Source organism: Eleutherodactylus coqui, chromosome 3 (assembly GCF_035609145.1).
Source record: "Eleutherodactylus coqui strain aEleCoq1 chromosome 3, aEleCoq1.hap1, whole genome shotgun sequence".
Taxonomy (NCBI): domain Eukaryota; kingdom Metazoa; phylum Chordata; class Amphibia; order Anura; family Eleutherodactylidae; genus Eleutherodactylus; species Eleutherodactylus coqui.
This window is the reverse complement of record NC_089839.1, coordinates 228362517-228377969: the sequence shown is the minus strand read 5'-3', so window position 1 is coordinate 228377969 and position 15453 is coordinate 228362517. Positions and strand designations below refer to the sequence as shown.

At 46.4% G+C, this 15453-nt stretch overlaps 1 protein-coding gene across 2 annotated transcripts in view; it reads left to right on the top strand.

The window, feature by feature from the left end:
• Positions 1-15453, top strand: part of PLXNA1 (plexin A1) — a 330066-nt gene that overhangs the window by 170174 nt on the left and 144439 nt on the right. For both annotated transcript variants that reach the window (XM_066597033.1, XM_066597035.1), the window contains exon 4: positions 4152-4292. In XM_066597033.1, the coding sequence (XP_066453130.1) occupies positions 4152-4292 (141 nt within the window). The remainder of the gene's footprint in view (positions 1-4151; positions 4293-15453) is intronic.

Genomic DNA, 15453 nt, shown 5'->3' with positions numbered 1-15453 from the left:
AGAAAGGAAGAATTAAAGGGGGTGCGATGCAATTTAAAAAAATGTTTCCCATTGAAAAAGCATGACATTTTCTCACATCGCATCACACTTGCTTAGAAAATCACATATCAATATCAGTCTGAGTTTCTCTGATTGTCATTGTGCTCACTCGTGTAAATACGGCCTTCATCTATACAAGCATGGGGAATCTTATAACTTGTATTTTATTTATGTCTCAGCTCGTTCTCAGCTGAACAGTCCAATGGGCGGCCCCATCAGTGATTGGCAGCTACCTCTCTATGAACAGTCATACACACATAGCTGTCAGTCACTGATGGGGCCGCCCATTGGACTGAGAACAAGCCGAGACATACATAAAATACAAGTTATACGGAATCCCCATAAATCTATATATCCGTCGCTCCTCCTCCTCCATAACATACTGTCTGCAGAATAGACAGCAACTTCGAGCCGACAGTCTGCCTTTTAATGGTTAAATGACCATAAGTATATATGGAGATATAAGGGGCGGAGTCTGACACATGTACTGTTGCTACAAAAATCTGACTGTAACCGTTCCATTTGGTAATAAGTCTATATTGTAGGCATTAAATATGGCAGCCAGGGGCTACAGCCTAAAATATCGAGGCCACAAAGCCTTGTACGTGGAAATCCAACTAACTGGGTGCGGTTAAGTGGGGGCTACAGATGTAGCAAACCTTAACCTGACAGTTAAAGGTTTATGATAGCTGATGTTGTAGAGCAAGTTCTCCTAACGCTACATCTGTACGGATTATAGGGGGGAGCGGGGGCACATGTTGTATCTGTACGGATTATAGGGGGAGCGGGGGCACATGTTGTATCTGTACGGATTATAGGGGGAGCGGGGGCACATGTTGTATCTGTACGGATTATAGGGGGAGCGGGGGCACATGTTGTATCTGTACGGATTATAGGGGGAGCGGGGGCACATGTTGTATCTGTACGGATTATAGGGGAGCGGGGGCACATGTCCTTGTATTCACCAAGATTACCAGTTTCTACCACAAGAATTCTAGTACAATTGCCAACATTGTAACTTCTGCTCATTTACGCCACATCCTGCCGTTTTTTGAGGAAACAGTCAGGTGGCAGCGCCTAGGGGTGTTCCCATGCGTGGCCTGTCGGAGTCGCTGTAATTTTACACCAGTAGCTGGTGTAAATGATAGCTGAAGCTGGCATAGGTTTCTATCTGGTGCCTGGAAGTGCCAACTGATGCGTTCGCCTTGTAACACATTTGTCGCACTGGAGGTTTACTGCGACCGGCGTTTGTAACTGTGTTGTAAGTAGGCCGCAGTGTTTCCTTTAGAAGGCCTTGATAAATGAGGCCCTACATAGTGTACTGTTTGTATAGGCAGGTACATATACGTGTAAATATCTACCACTAGTCAAATGCAAATGTTGAATTCCACAGCTTTATTGAAACCCGGCGTGTTTGCTAACATCAGGCCTGTTTCTTTAAATCTGCTTAAGTTCCTCTCCCTTTAATTAAGTGCATTTGTTTAGTAAAACTGCCTAAAAATAATTCTCGGATGATGTTATCGGGCGCTGGCGCTGAATCAAAGCCATGCCTCTAATTAAACGAGGCCTGTGATTTGTTTGCATTCTGGCATATATTTCCATCCTAATGAGTGAGCTCTGGGGAGCCGAGCTCCCAGCTCTAAACCTCGGGGCGGATGGCTGGCCGCAGGCTTCCCACTAGGGGTGACTCTGCTCTGGGATGCCCACGTTTCTCCATCTTGATGCCTCCAAGGGTCTGACTTGGGTCTTCATGCAGTTTCCCATTTATGTTCAGGATTTTGCTGTAATTAATATGAATTTTTATTCCAAATTTTTCCTCCCAAACTAATTGTAAACCTCCAAGAAATCCTGACCAGTGTGGGATATGACGTGGTATTCTGTCTTCTAGGCTTTGTAGAGGAGCCCCATAGTCTTGATTAGTACATGGGGGATTATTTTTTTAAACATTTAATTTTTATTACATTGAAAAAAACAAAACACAACATACAAGAATTGCCTTTCTCAGCCTGCCAAGCCTCCCCCTCCCAGCCAGGTACACCACCCACTTACATCCCCAATTCACAACACCTCCTGTCCTACCCCAAAGTTGCCAAATGCCTCCAACCATCACCAAGCCGGTACACCTCCCCTTCCTACACGCAATTGGGTATACCTCTCCTCCCACTCTCAACCTGCCACCCAGCCCTACCTACCATGCCAAAATATACCTTCCCTCTCACTCCCAACTGGGTAAACCTCCCATCACTAACCTGCAACCCACCTCTCCGGTCTCCAACCCAATACAGCTCCCCTCCCACACCCAACTAGGTAAACCTCCCATCCCCTACTTGCCACCCCCCTCTCCTGTCTCCAGCCCAATACACCACCTCCTCCCACACCCAACTGGGTAAACCTCCCATCCCCAACCCGCCACCCCCCTCTCCTGTCTCCAGCCCAATACACCACCCTCTCCCACACCCAACTGGGTAAACCTCCCATCCCCATCCGCCACCCCCTCTCATGTCTCCAGCCCAATACAGCTCCCCCTCCCACACCCAACTGGGTAAACCTCCCATCCCCAACCCGCCACCCCCCTCTCCTGTCTCCAGCCCAATACACCACCCCCTCCCACACCCAACTGGGTAAACCTCCCATCCCCAACCCGCCACCCCCCTCTTCTGTCTCCAGCCCAATACACCTCCCCTCCCACACCCAACTGGGTAAACCTCCCATCCCCAACCCGCCACCCACTTCTTCTGTCTCCAGCCCAATACACCTCCCCTCCCAGACCCAACTGGGTAAACCTCCCATCCCCAACCCGCCACCCACCTCTTCTGTCTCCAGCCCAATACACCTCCCCTCCCACACCCAACTGGGTAAACCTCCCATCCCCAACCTGCCACAAGCCTCTCCTGTCTCCAGACCAATACAGCTCCCCCTCCCACACCCAACTGGGTAAACCTCCCACCCCCTACTTGCCACCCCCCTCTCCTGTCTCCAGCCCAATACACTACACCCTCCCACACCCAACTGGGTAAACCTGCCACCCCCCTCTCCTGTCTCCAGCCCAATACACCTCCCCTCCCACACCCAACTGGGTAAACCTCCCATCCCCAACCGGGTACACCATGTTTATGAAATGGTTTGGAGAAGCTGCATGTACTCTACATTACAAATGTATATAGAGCAGTGTCCACCTGGTCATACACAGCTCATAGTATCAGTCAGGCTTTGTGCCGCTCACATTTGGATTTTCTGTTATGTTTCATGGCCATTAATTAAAAAAAACTAAGTGGTTTTGACTTTATTAAAAGTTCTGCTAAAGCCGTGAAATGCCTGATGTAAACACATCTGTATGTTGCGTAATTTACTGATGAATTTCTGGAATGCAAGAGTTTTTTCAAAAATGTTACATTTGTTTTTTTAAACCCAGTGATGATCCGTTCCATCCGTCAGATTTGACTCCCCAGAGTCCTCCTCACCCCGGTGTTATCCTAGAGACCTTGCCCATGGTACGATGAGCATAATGTCACCCTGGCGTGCTGTACACAGAGCCCCCCTCTGCTCCGCGCCCGGCCGGGGGGGTTCAGTCTATTGTGCTAATATTTGCTTTCTCCTCTGGTGCTCGCCTATCTGCCATCCATGTTTTAATCATTGTAAAGCCACTCGCGTTGGCTTCTGTACCGCGCAATCATTCACGGTGCAGCGATACGCACTTCACGAATGTCAAGTTGCTGCAGCGATTGTAATGTTGTGTTTGCCTAATACTCCATGTGTTTGCCCGTGTCCGTCTAATCTTTTTAATAGCGTTGGGAGTTTATCTGAAGGGCTCAATAGTCTGTTTATCAGCCGCTGCCTCCTCCATTGCAATAAACACGACTGCGGCCCTGCAGTGATTTGGATTAGCGCACAGTATTGACCGAGAAACGATGAGCCATGCTCTGGGATCTCACAATCTGTAATTAAACAGCGTTGTTCAGAGAATCACCAAACTAATTAAAACGTGTTTGTTTTAACTCTTTCCGGGTTGTCATTTGCAGACGTTCGACTAGTATTGTTGAGTTTTAAAGAGTACAACCCCCAATTTAAGAAAAAGCTAATTCTGCAAATTTTTCCTTATTTCTCCTATGCAGATTCTGGTGGACTTCTCTGGACCATCGGCACACGCCGCACAGCAGTACGAAAATGTCCTAGTCCACGAGGGGAATGCAATCCTGCGGGATTTGGTGCTGAGCCCCGACCGGCAGTATATCTATGCTGTGACAGAAAAACAGGTACGGCTGAGATCCATCATTGAATATCTATGCAACTTTTGGAATATTGGAGGTGCCAGAATTTTGGAACAAGGAATTCCATTTCCTTAGAAAATAAAGCTGTAATCCTAGTTAATGTCTAATGGTCCGACACCCCGCTGTCCACCATCTATCAACTTCTAGAGATTTGGAATTCAGTTGGGTTGTTTTTCTTAATGAGGAACCAAGAAGAAAGTTCCTCCTAAATATTGGTGGTAGTTAAAGGGGTATTCCCATCTCAGCTTTACTGGGCCAAGATGGGAAAACCCAGAAGCTCTGCTGCGACCACCACTCGGAGAGAGCAGAGCGCTCAGTGCAACAGGTTTCTGTAGTTTTCATTGAAGTGAATGTACAATGTTTTTTCCATAGCTTCCATTCACTTCAATGAGAGCTATGGAAACAGTAGTGCGCCAAGTACATGGCTCTTTCCGTAGGCTTCGGCTTGGTGACTGGTAGCCATAGCAGCAGTTTCCCATCTTGGCTGTGAAAAGCCAAGATGGGAATACCCCTTGAATCACTAATGGCTGCCTTTACTTGGGGTTTGTCACCCATTTAGACTCAGAATGGCCAAAATGCAATGCTGATAGCTATACTAAGGTACATGGCATCCCAAGATTATTTGGGAAGATGGCTCTCTCGTGACTACCATTAAGCCTTTCCAATCCAATTTCGGATTCAGGGTTTCCTAAAAGGCTTTCTCTTTTTGCTGTTATACAACGGTGCCATCTGCTGGCTAAAGCCAGTGTGTGTGTGCCAGAGAGTCTCCGACAGCGGAGTGGCTGGCAATAACCGGTAAGAATACCCTATCGGATGTCTTCTGACATTGGAGCTGTACAGGCTTCAATCAGAATGTAGGAAGACCTCAGACAGTGGATTGGAAAGGGTTAAGGGTGGTCACCCACATCTGTTTCCTGTCTCGGAGACCAAAGTAACTCAAAAAAAGACTTCATGGAATATTAATGACTCCGACTATTTGGGTTAAGGCTACTCCTCCTTGTTCTGCATATTTGTTTGGGCATCTTTGTGAAAAACTGGTACAAATGAAGATTTGTCATAAATTTTTTTTCTTAAGTGGCCCATATACCTTCAGTATTTTGTTCAACTGCTGTTTTCCGGTCCGCCCCCCTCACATATAAACATTGGTCTTGATGTGTTTAGGGGGGTAGTTACCCATCATCTATCCCAGGAAACAAAAGGATCTGCTTCTGAAATTCACAGTCCTCAAGTCCTCTTTTTTCCCCCATCATCCTCATCAGAGAGTTGTCTGTTATTGGCGAGTTATTCCCAACTAATCACTGTGTATGTACACGACACCGTTATCGCGTAAATCGTTAGATTGAGTGATTTGCGCGATAATTATTAGGCGAAACGCATTCAGCGAGCAAACTATCAGCAATAAGTTGTTACATTATTGTTAATTGGCTCTTTCATGCGGACCTAAAAGTCATCGTTCATCTGCTGCAAATCCTTTCGAGTAAACAGGCCTTGTAATTATTTGCTGAATAGAATATTGAGGCAGAAGGGTGACTAGAGGCGAGGCTATGTCCCAAGGAGCGATCAAAACTACCCAGGGGTGCCCGAAGCCTTCATGCTGTCTGAGGCAAAGTGTGAAATGCCTTTGGGGTTCCTGAGACTGTCTTCAGCCATCCTCAAGTCTATAAACTTTTCTCCATCCTTCGTATGGCTCAGCACAGATCGCAGAAGCTGTCTCCCTCCCAAGGTTTGTTGACTAGAAGATAAGAGGCCTCTTGGAGTGTCACTCCACATCTCCATAGCCAGCTGAGTAAATTGTGAGGCTGCCAAACCTTCCCACCACGTTCCTCTGCTTCTTCTCTACCTGCTTCACTTCTCTCTGCTGATTAAAGAGTCCTATTCAAACTGACTTACAGCTGCCTGCCTTCCTGAGGTGCTGTCTCCAGAAAAATATATATTTTAAGAAGAAAAGTAAGCAAACTGACAAGGAATTGTCAAGCCCAGGTAGTGTCTTTAAGATGCAAGATGTGGCGTCTTTGTTCGGTGCAGCATTTGTGGGGTGGGAGGTAGTAGGATAAGATGCTAGAGATGGTGGTGGGGCTTCCTTCAGGAAACTTTTTTTGTCATTATCCATGTATGTTTCTCGCCTGATGACAGGTCTGATGGCCAACAGTGCATTGTGGGTTTTTGGAACTAGAATACATTTAGGATCCTCTGAAGCCTATGTTCTTCCTCTGCCGAGTTCTTTCATTACCCTTCTCTGTTTGCAAGGAAGACCTTCTAAGATGTAGGAAGCGATATGGATGACAGTTGTGGGGGGGTTCAACCAAACCCCCCTGAACAATTTCTAGATGAGGTGCCGATCAGTACCTGAAATCTCTATTACATGCGACTGTGACAATATGTCATGCGTAAACTCCTACAGAATACAATATATAGGACAAAACAGACCCTTAAAATGCAAATCTCCTGATAATAACCATATGCCGCCTTTGCAGCCATGGACGTTTTATAAGAAAGTAATCAACTTTTTGTTTATCGTTCACGGTGGAAATTATTCTTAGATGTACAGACACCTACAATGTCCTGCAGTTAGCGTTCAGACTTGACAGCTGCCGGTATCGGGTATTTTAGACTTTTTGACTGTAGCATCTGCGGAAATAGCATTGTAATGGAGATATTAAAAATAGACAGCAGAGAATACTTTTTGGTTTAGTCACATTTTTAGAAACTTTTATCAAGGAACAGTGTATGTATGGTGAGATACTAATAAGTATGGGCCGCTCCACAAGGACCATGTCCCCCCAGAACAAATGGATATAAACCCTTGATTGTGAGCTACATGCCAAAACATCTGGGAGGTACTGTACCAGTTGGTTGGTCAATGAAGACTACTGAATGATCCACCTCAACGATCAGGCCGAGATTAACCATAGATGCCTGATGTGTAGGATGGGATCGTTGTGATGTGTTCAATGTTTTATTGCATGATGATATGTATTTTATAGCGAACCTTTGATGTGCCGCCGGGGAGGGGGATTCAGGAAGCAGCGGGTTCCTTTCATCTGGAAGTAGGGCAGTCGGAAGTGAGAAAGCGAGCTGGACAGTTCATTAGTTCCTGGGGAAATAGAACTGAGGCTCAGATTGTTAAAGGGGTTGTCTGAGATCATAATCTTTTTTTTTTCCCCTTAAATAACCCCCCCCCCCCCCCCCCCGCCATAAAATAACCAATAGAGATATACTCCCCTCTCCCCACTTTGTCCCCCACCGCTGCCTGGTCCTCCCTGTTTACGGGATGCCACAGACGCTGCAGCCAGTGACAGAGCTGAGTGATTGATCGCAGAGCTCTGTCATTGGCTGTAGCAGCCTGTGATGTACTATAAACAGGCTGGGGCCACCTGTAAATGTGACACAACGTGGGAGACCCAGAGTGGTGGCTCAGGACAAAGCAGGGACCCGGGAGTGGTGAGTATATCTCTATTGGTTGTTTTATGGCAGGGTGGCTGTGTTTTATTAAAAAAAAACAACACCTTGGACAACCCCTTTAAGCCCTTAACCCAAGGAGTGAAATCCTTCTCTCACACTGCTGTTATTTCAGACCATCTTGCCTCACGTGAGCAAACAGAAAGATGAACCAGTAGGCCTCTTCAGTCGTTTGTCTCTTTTCATGGACTTAAGGACTTTCTCTGGTTGTTTAATAATGCCCAGTAACGGGGGCTTTAAAGAACTTAAGAAACGGTGTGCGTTCCCAAGGAACGTGAATTGAAAGGGAATCTATCGGCTCGATTCGGCCCTGTTTATTTGTTACATTTTCTTAAAGTTTTTGAAAGCATTACAATGTCTGAATACAAGAGCTTTCCTCGATGACTGTGATGGGTGTCAATGCCGAGAAGCCATCACTGGGAGATGGCATCCTGACCTATCCTAGCCGGATACCAAGCATGCGGGTTTATAATCGCTGCTACCCGACTGCCCGGATAAGGGCACCATGACCCCTACTTTGTCCAGACCCTTTCTCAAATGGAGTTGAGCCTTCCCCCATTGGTAAAGCTGTGGCAGGGGACTCCCTGGCCTTCACCCCGGCCCTTACTTACATTTGCACATACCTAAATAAATGATTTTGGGGAGATGCAGTGTTGGACAAAGGACCTAAACTGGTCAGGATAGAAATGCTGCAGCATTGACTTCATCATTTGGCACAACTCGTATACCGATTGGAGTCTGGTTTGTGCAGAATATGCATCGAGTTCAGGCTTTGGCATGACTTTCAGCAGTTATATGACAGTCATGCTCCAGTTAAAGTGAAGGAGGGCACCAGGGCAGTTCCCAAAGAATCAGACCTACCCTGAAAATAAGCCCTAGCAGGATTTTTGAGGATGCAGAATGATTTTTCAGGAGTTTTGAGGATGCGTGAAATATAAGCCCTACTCTGAAATTAAGCCCTAGTTACAGTTATTAAAAAAGTCAATGTAAATAGTGTCCAGGCAGCTGTACGTCTAAAAAAGTAAAATCTTTTGGAGCAAAAATTAATATAAGACCCTGTTTTATTGTCGGGGTAACAGGGTGTTACCATTCCTTTAAGGTGAACCGAGTTCTTAGTGTACTGTAGGTGCAACAATCACAGACAGGAAATGGGCAAATCCGGAGTCCTTCTTTTAAAATTCTCTTTTAATTCTGTCCACAGCGCCTAAGTCAATAATAATCTTATTTCAGTGGTTACAAAGTGGTTCTGAGGTTCACTTGGGCCTCCCCGCATGCTCAGTGCTGCAGATGGCACTTGTAGCTGTCTGTCCACCAATGCTATGGCTGGGCCCCAGATCACATTTTCTGCATTGCATGGTCTGGCACTCAACAAGGTTGATACCACAGTACCTTCTGAATCAAACCGCAGCCGGCGCTCCTTCAGCGCCAAACGTGCGTGAAACTTGTACGAACATGTAGGTGCAATGCAAGTGTGATTCGATTGTAACCTCGCTCATAGAAAATAATTGACGAGTTTTGTGCCACATTGCAGAGAAATAGAAAAGTTGTAGCATCGCACCAAGAGAAAATATAGCCCATGTAGATAGACCCAGTGAAAGCAATGGGGTCTCTTTCCATGCAGGTTTGTGGGTCTATTTTACATGAGCGACTTTGCTTCTCGCTGCAATGCTGCTAGAACACATCTCACATGTACTTGCGACTTTCATGCGAGTGCAATGCGGTTTTGCTTCCATAGGGAATAATGGGTGATTTTCATGTACATGAACATCACAAGTGCAGTGATATGTTTTTTTCTAACAAAATACATCACACACGCATAAAAATTGTGGCTTTGCAAGTGCGATATTGGTCCGAGTTTGTCAGACAGATATGGTACTCGCCCCTCCTTATACTGTCCACTTCACTATTCTATTACACTGAAGTCCCCTTTAGTAGAGCTCCCCCATCTAGCAGCATGTTGGACTTCCTTTGGCCTTTATCAGTAATGCATCATGGCGTCCATCCAGAGGTATCTGAGAATCCAGGGTGCGCAAATAAAACCTCCTCCCACCATTATTGAATCTCCACCAGCCTGAAAGGAAGGGGTCATCAATTCATGCTGCTTGAACTAAATTTGGAACTCCCATCAGCACGGAGCAACAGAGATCTGGATTAGAGATGAGCGAACCTACTTGGCCACGCCCCTTTTTCGCCCGAGCGCCACGATTTTCGAGTACTTCCGTACTTGGGTGAAAAGATTCAGGGGGGCGCCGTGGGTGAGTGGGGGGTTGCAGCGGGGAGTGGGGGGGGGGGGGGGGGGAGGGAGCTCCCCCCTGTTCCCCGCTGCAACCCCCCGCTCCGCCACGCCTCCCCCCGGCGCCCCCCGAATCTTTTCACCCGAGTACGGAAGTACTCGAAAATCTCGGTGCTCGATCGAGTAATTACTCGAAACGAGTATATTCTCTCATCTCTAATCTGGATCCATCTGATCGGAGAGGATTTTCTGCTGCTTAGTGATGGTACAAAAAGTCTATTTTGCATGTTGGAGTCTCGCTTTACTCTTAGACACAATCGCGCTGGAATTAGTCTGAGGGGCAAGACACCAGCGTACGGCCCATTTGTGCTAAAGAAAAGGCGAGCTGTGTGCCCAGACACAGTTGGATTACCAGCGTTGTATTTGGCTGACTGTTGGTCACAATGATTCCTGACATCCTCTCGTGACCCCTTTCAGAGATGAGTTGCTTCCATCCACAGTATCTGGATGTTTTCCTTGATCACGCCATTTTCAGTATACTCTGCGCACCGTTACATGAGAAAACCCCACGTGGCTGGCAGTGAGGCCCGGCTAGTCTAGCACCGATGACCAGCCCTTGTTGGAAGTCGCTTAGATCACTGGATTTTCCCATCTAATGTTAAGGAAACTTGTCACGTGATTTTTCCGGGGTCATAGGGATAATTTCCATACAGGGGAGCACCAATCGTGAGAAGCCTGGGGGGCTCTAGTAAAGGGGCTGGGGCTTTGAATTTGGGCCAGGGGCTCTAATAAAGGGGCTATTCTGTGTATATACAGCTCTTCCTACTCATTATTATGAACTGATTCTTTAGCAGCTGCATTTTCCCAAAATAATCCATAAAATCTTAATGAAAATTCAAAAATACCCCCAAATTGTAAATCCAGCTGAGCCCGTCTGTATTGAGGGTTAATCCTTTAAGGACCGGGCCTTCGCTGTTTTCAGCTCTGCTTCTTTATTAGGCAAAGGAAATACTTCTGTGTGTAAAAATAGAATTTTAATCCAATAAAAGAAAAGTATCGCTAAATAATGCAAAACTTTTTTTTTTTTTTTTTCCTTTTTGAATTTTGAAGCTTTATGATTTTTTCTAAACCCTCTTTATCCTTTGTCTGCTCCTGCTTGAACCCTGCCATGCTGTGCCACTATCCCCTTTTGTTAATAAAGTGAAATATTTGATCGGGGGTTACAGTTATCTGGGCAGCAGAGAATGTAATTAAATGCACAGTTGTAAGTGAGCTTGAAGGGCCATGAAGGAATGAAGGATTTTAATCAAACGTAGAGGAGCAATTAATGAAATGCCTGTAACCCTTCCAAGCTGGCTGCTGCTCTCCGGGTCTCCAGCGGCATCCTGTGCCCGGGGTACGGCGGGAGGAGGGGGTGAGGAGAGATTCTTTCATCTCATAGGATTCCCTGTGGAATAAGAAAATAAGATTGCTTCTTGGAAGAGTTATTGATCCGGCTATACGGATTTCTAGATCGTTGCTAATACATCTTTAGTCCACTCTGTGCATTAAATAGAACCACACGCGGGAGCGCCAGGACCATGTCTAGGACCTACAAATTAAATGAGCTCTGCAGCAAGTGCCATGTGATTAGGCTGCCGAGATCTGCCACATGGGAGAGCCCTTCAGGGCATTAATTGGTTGAAGAGAATGAATCAATTATTAGTTGTGAGATCCACAATTTTTATTTTAGTTTTACCTTTTTACTTTTTGCTAATGTATACAGTGATCAGCCCCTTTATTAGACCCCCATCTAGTAGCGTGTTAGACCTCCTTTTGTCCTTCAGATTCACAGTAATTCCTTGTAGCATAGATTCCACTAGGTGATGAAATCGTCCTGCAGGTATGTCGGCCCCTGCGGACAGGAAGCTTCTTGTAGTCACTGCAGATTAGATGGAGGTGCTGACATGTTCTGACCAGCTGACAGGAAGGTGTCAACTATTCATGCTGCTTGTGCCAAATTCTGACCTCCCATCAGCACAGTGCAACAGAAATCTGGATCCATCTGACCAGGTGATCTTTTCCGCTGCTCAGTGATACAAGTTTTGCGCTCTTTTGCCGGCTGGAGTCTCGCCTTTCTGTTTCTCGTAGACACAATGGTGCTGGAACTGTCCGTCTGCTGTTATAGCCTATCTGTGCTAAAGAACACCAAAGTTGTACGTTCGGACATGTTGGTTTACTAGCGTTGTACTTGGCTGTAGCTCCTGTTGGTCAAAACGATTCCTGACATCCTCCCCTGACCCCTTTCGATGAGGAGTTGTTTCCATTCGCAGGATCCCCTTTCTCTGGATGTTTCCTCGGTCACACTATTCTCAGTATACTCTCAACACCGTTACACGAGAAAACCCCATGCGGTTGGCAGTGAAATCCTGGCCCCAGCTAGTCTAGCACCGACGACCAGGCCTTGTTGGAAGCCGCTCAGATTGCTGGATTTTCCCATCTGATGTGGATTCATACTGAGACTGATCCACGGAAATCTTGTCACGTGATTTTATGCCACACAATTGTCCTCTCAAGATTGGCGCTCCCCTGTATAGAAACTAGCTTCGTAACCCCGATCTTGAGAGTGTAGGAGCTGTAAAAAAGGGGGTTATTCAGCGTAGAGATTTTTTTTTGTTATTTGACCACTGGGGGCACTGTTCTAATGGTTATTAGTGTTGTCTACATAGTCGTATCGTTTCGGCAGGACTGCTTATTGTTTTGTATATGCCATAGAAAAAATTCCATTTCTCTCCACCGTCCCTTTAAATGCGTTAGTAATTGTGTTCTGTTAAATATGCATTTGTTACACGTACATATTGCTTTTAAGAAGCCACTTTTCTCTAATTACACCCCTTTCGGTTGTAGTTTTAATTTGCTGTGAAACACCATTAATGGCATGGAGCGAAGAAAAAACATCTAGCAAATAAATCCCCCCACCCCCACCCCACGAAAATTTACATTCCCAATGACCAGATAGCGTTTCTGCGAGGAGGGCGGCTGCGGGATAATCACTTCAAACAATTTCTACAAATCCCGGTGCTTATTCCCTCCTGTGAATACAGATTTACTGTTTTTGGCAAATATTTTGATGGCACACTAATGTAATGATGTGGCTACCACCATTACTGTCCAGGGGACTGTTTGTACTACATCCCCCACTGAGGAGCTTTCTAGATATCGCTAGCCATCATGATCCTAGATGTAATGGTTGTTAAGATGAAGTTTATGATATTTTTTGCTCCTTTCGAGGCGCAGGCAATGACGCTTTTTGGTGGTCGGTCCAAAGAATAAACTCAAATCGGCCTGTCAGAGGAAACTGCGATCAGACAAGTTGGACTTCAAACTGGCCAGTCTATTTGCAGTACCTGAGATAGGCCGTCTGTCCACGGGCGATGCGGTATCCCGTGGCGAAGCTCCGCCGTTGGAGCCGCCGCCCGGGAGCAAGAGCCACCGCCGAATCTCCACCTGTCAGCCCTATATAATAGTTAGGCTGACCGCAAAGAAAACAGGGCAATTCGCAGCATGCTGCGAATTGCCCGCCGCCAGCGGAGAATCGCAATGATTCTCCGCTCGTGGACAGGTGCCGGTGCTGTCCATAGCAATGCTATGGGAAGCGTCGGCCGGCGTGATTCGCCAGCGGTATACACTGCTGTGGACAGGGGGCCATAAGCTGCAAGAGGCACCTGGCAGCCTCTTTTCTCAATCCCCTTTTGGCTGCTTTCACACGTGGCGTTATTTTGTTGCAGTTTTCAGCTACAATTAAAAAACGCATTTAAAAAATGCATGCATTTTTTAATGCAGTTTTTAATTGTGATTGAAAACACATATAGGCTGTGATGAACAGCAGAGGCCCAAACCGGCCCCTGCTAGATTGGGAGAAGGGGCTTTAATCCCAGGCCAGGGATTAAAGCCCAAGACCAGCCGCCGTAAATGTACTGTGCTTGGGCAAAAGGGGTTAAAGAAAATTATTAAAGTTTGAAGATTTTATGCTACTATGTGATAACTACTATTGTCATTCAGCGCAGGTTGGAGCGGTTACTGTGCGCATTTCTTGGTAGGCGCGTTCTCCTGTGCTGCTGGTCTTTGGTTATTTTGCTGGTCTCCTGGGATATCCACTAACCCAAGAACATAAGAAGCGTATGCCGATGGCGGCCCTGTAGTCGCGCTCAGGACATCAGGAACGGCTGGTGTTTTGGGTCCGAGTCCTGTGCCCCCCCTAGAATGATCGCAGGGTGACTTTGATATCTCTGCCTAATTTCACTTCTGAGTCCTCACAGAATTTTCTCCCTTAAACTTGAAGAAAGCCGGCAGCTACTTGCATCGATCTTAATCTCACAAATAAACTCCTCTAAAATTCCTTATCTCCCTCCGAGAGCCGCTTGGAAGGGGACCAAATCTGTCGGATTAAGACAGGGATGCGCTTGGAATGGTCCCAACAGCGGACCTGTTCATTGTGCTCGCCTCGCATTGTTCGCATGCCGCTTGTATCTCTAGATTTTCTTGATCTGGACCGAAATACAAAGCATTTCTACATTTCTTTTCCCTTTTGAGGCTATACCAGCTGCTTTGTGATAGCCAGAAGCCCTGCCATGGGTGCCGTCTGGTGGTTTGGAGGTACTGTGGCCAAAAAATGAGTTCATTAGCCATATTGAAATAAATGTAGACTGCGGTGACCCCCAATAGGCAGCAGTGGTGGTCTTCTCACCGCAACATGGTGAACTCCAGCGTAATTAGGGGATGTCTATACTCGCCATTGTAATTTGCACCAGTGCAACATTTGGCCTGAATACAGGCCTTGTGGAGGGCTCTTGTGCCACCAACGTGGACCCGCACGCAGATTAGCGCCATTCAGTGGGACTAATCTACATGCAGATAACCCAATGTGGATTCTGCATCAAGAAGTAACGGGTCAATTTCTGTTTTCCACATGTGGATGCATCTCCGTCGTATAGACCATTAATGGTTGGCTGTCAGGAGGCGAACTTTCAATGCGAAATGTGTCGATTTCTGCCGCAGTTTTTGTTAGAAAAATCCAACAATGACTTCAAATGTGGATCGCTGTGAGAACTTGATGTAGGGGGCTTGAAGGTCGCTTTAAGAACCCATAAAGCCAAAGAAAAGGCATAAGATGCATGCTGTGTTCTCTATAGCTCTGTCTTGTCCAGTTGTAAACTATTCATGGTCTATCCACAGGATAGATTCCATCAGATTTGCTATTTTCCTGGCCAGTGCACTTTGTGCACTGAGCTGATTTCTGCAGGAAGCAGACAGCTCCATTCTCACTGCAGTGGCCAGGCCTGGTATTACACATTCACTTCAATGGGAACGTTGCCTATCATACCAAACCTGACCACTTCAGTGGAAGCTGTCTGCTTCCTGCAGCAATCAATTTAGTGGATAAGCGCACTGACCCAGAGGACAGCTGATCAGCAG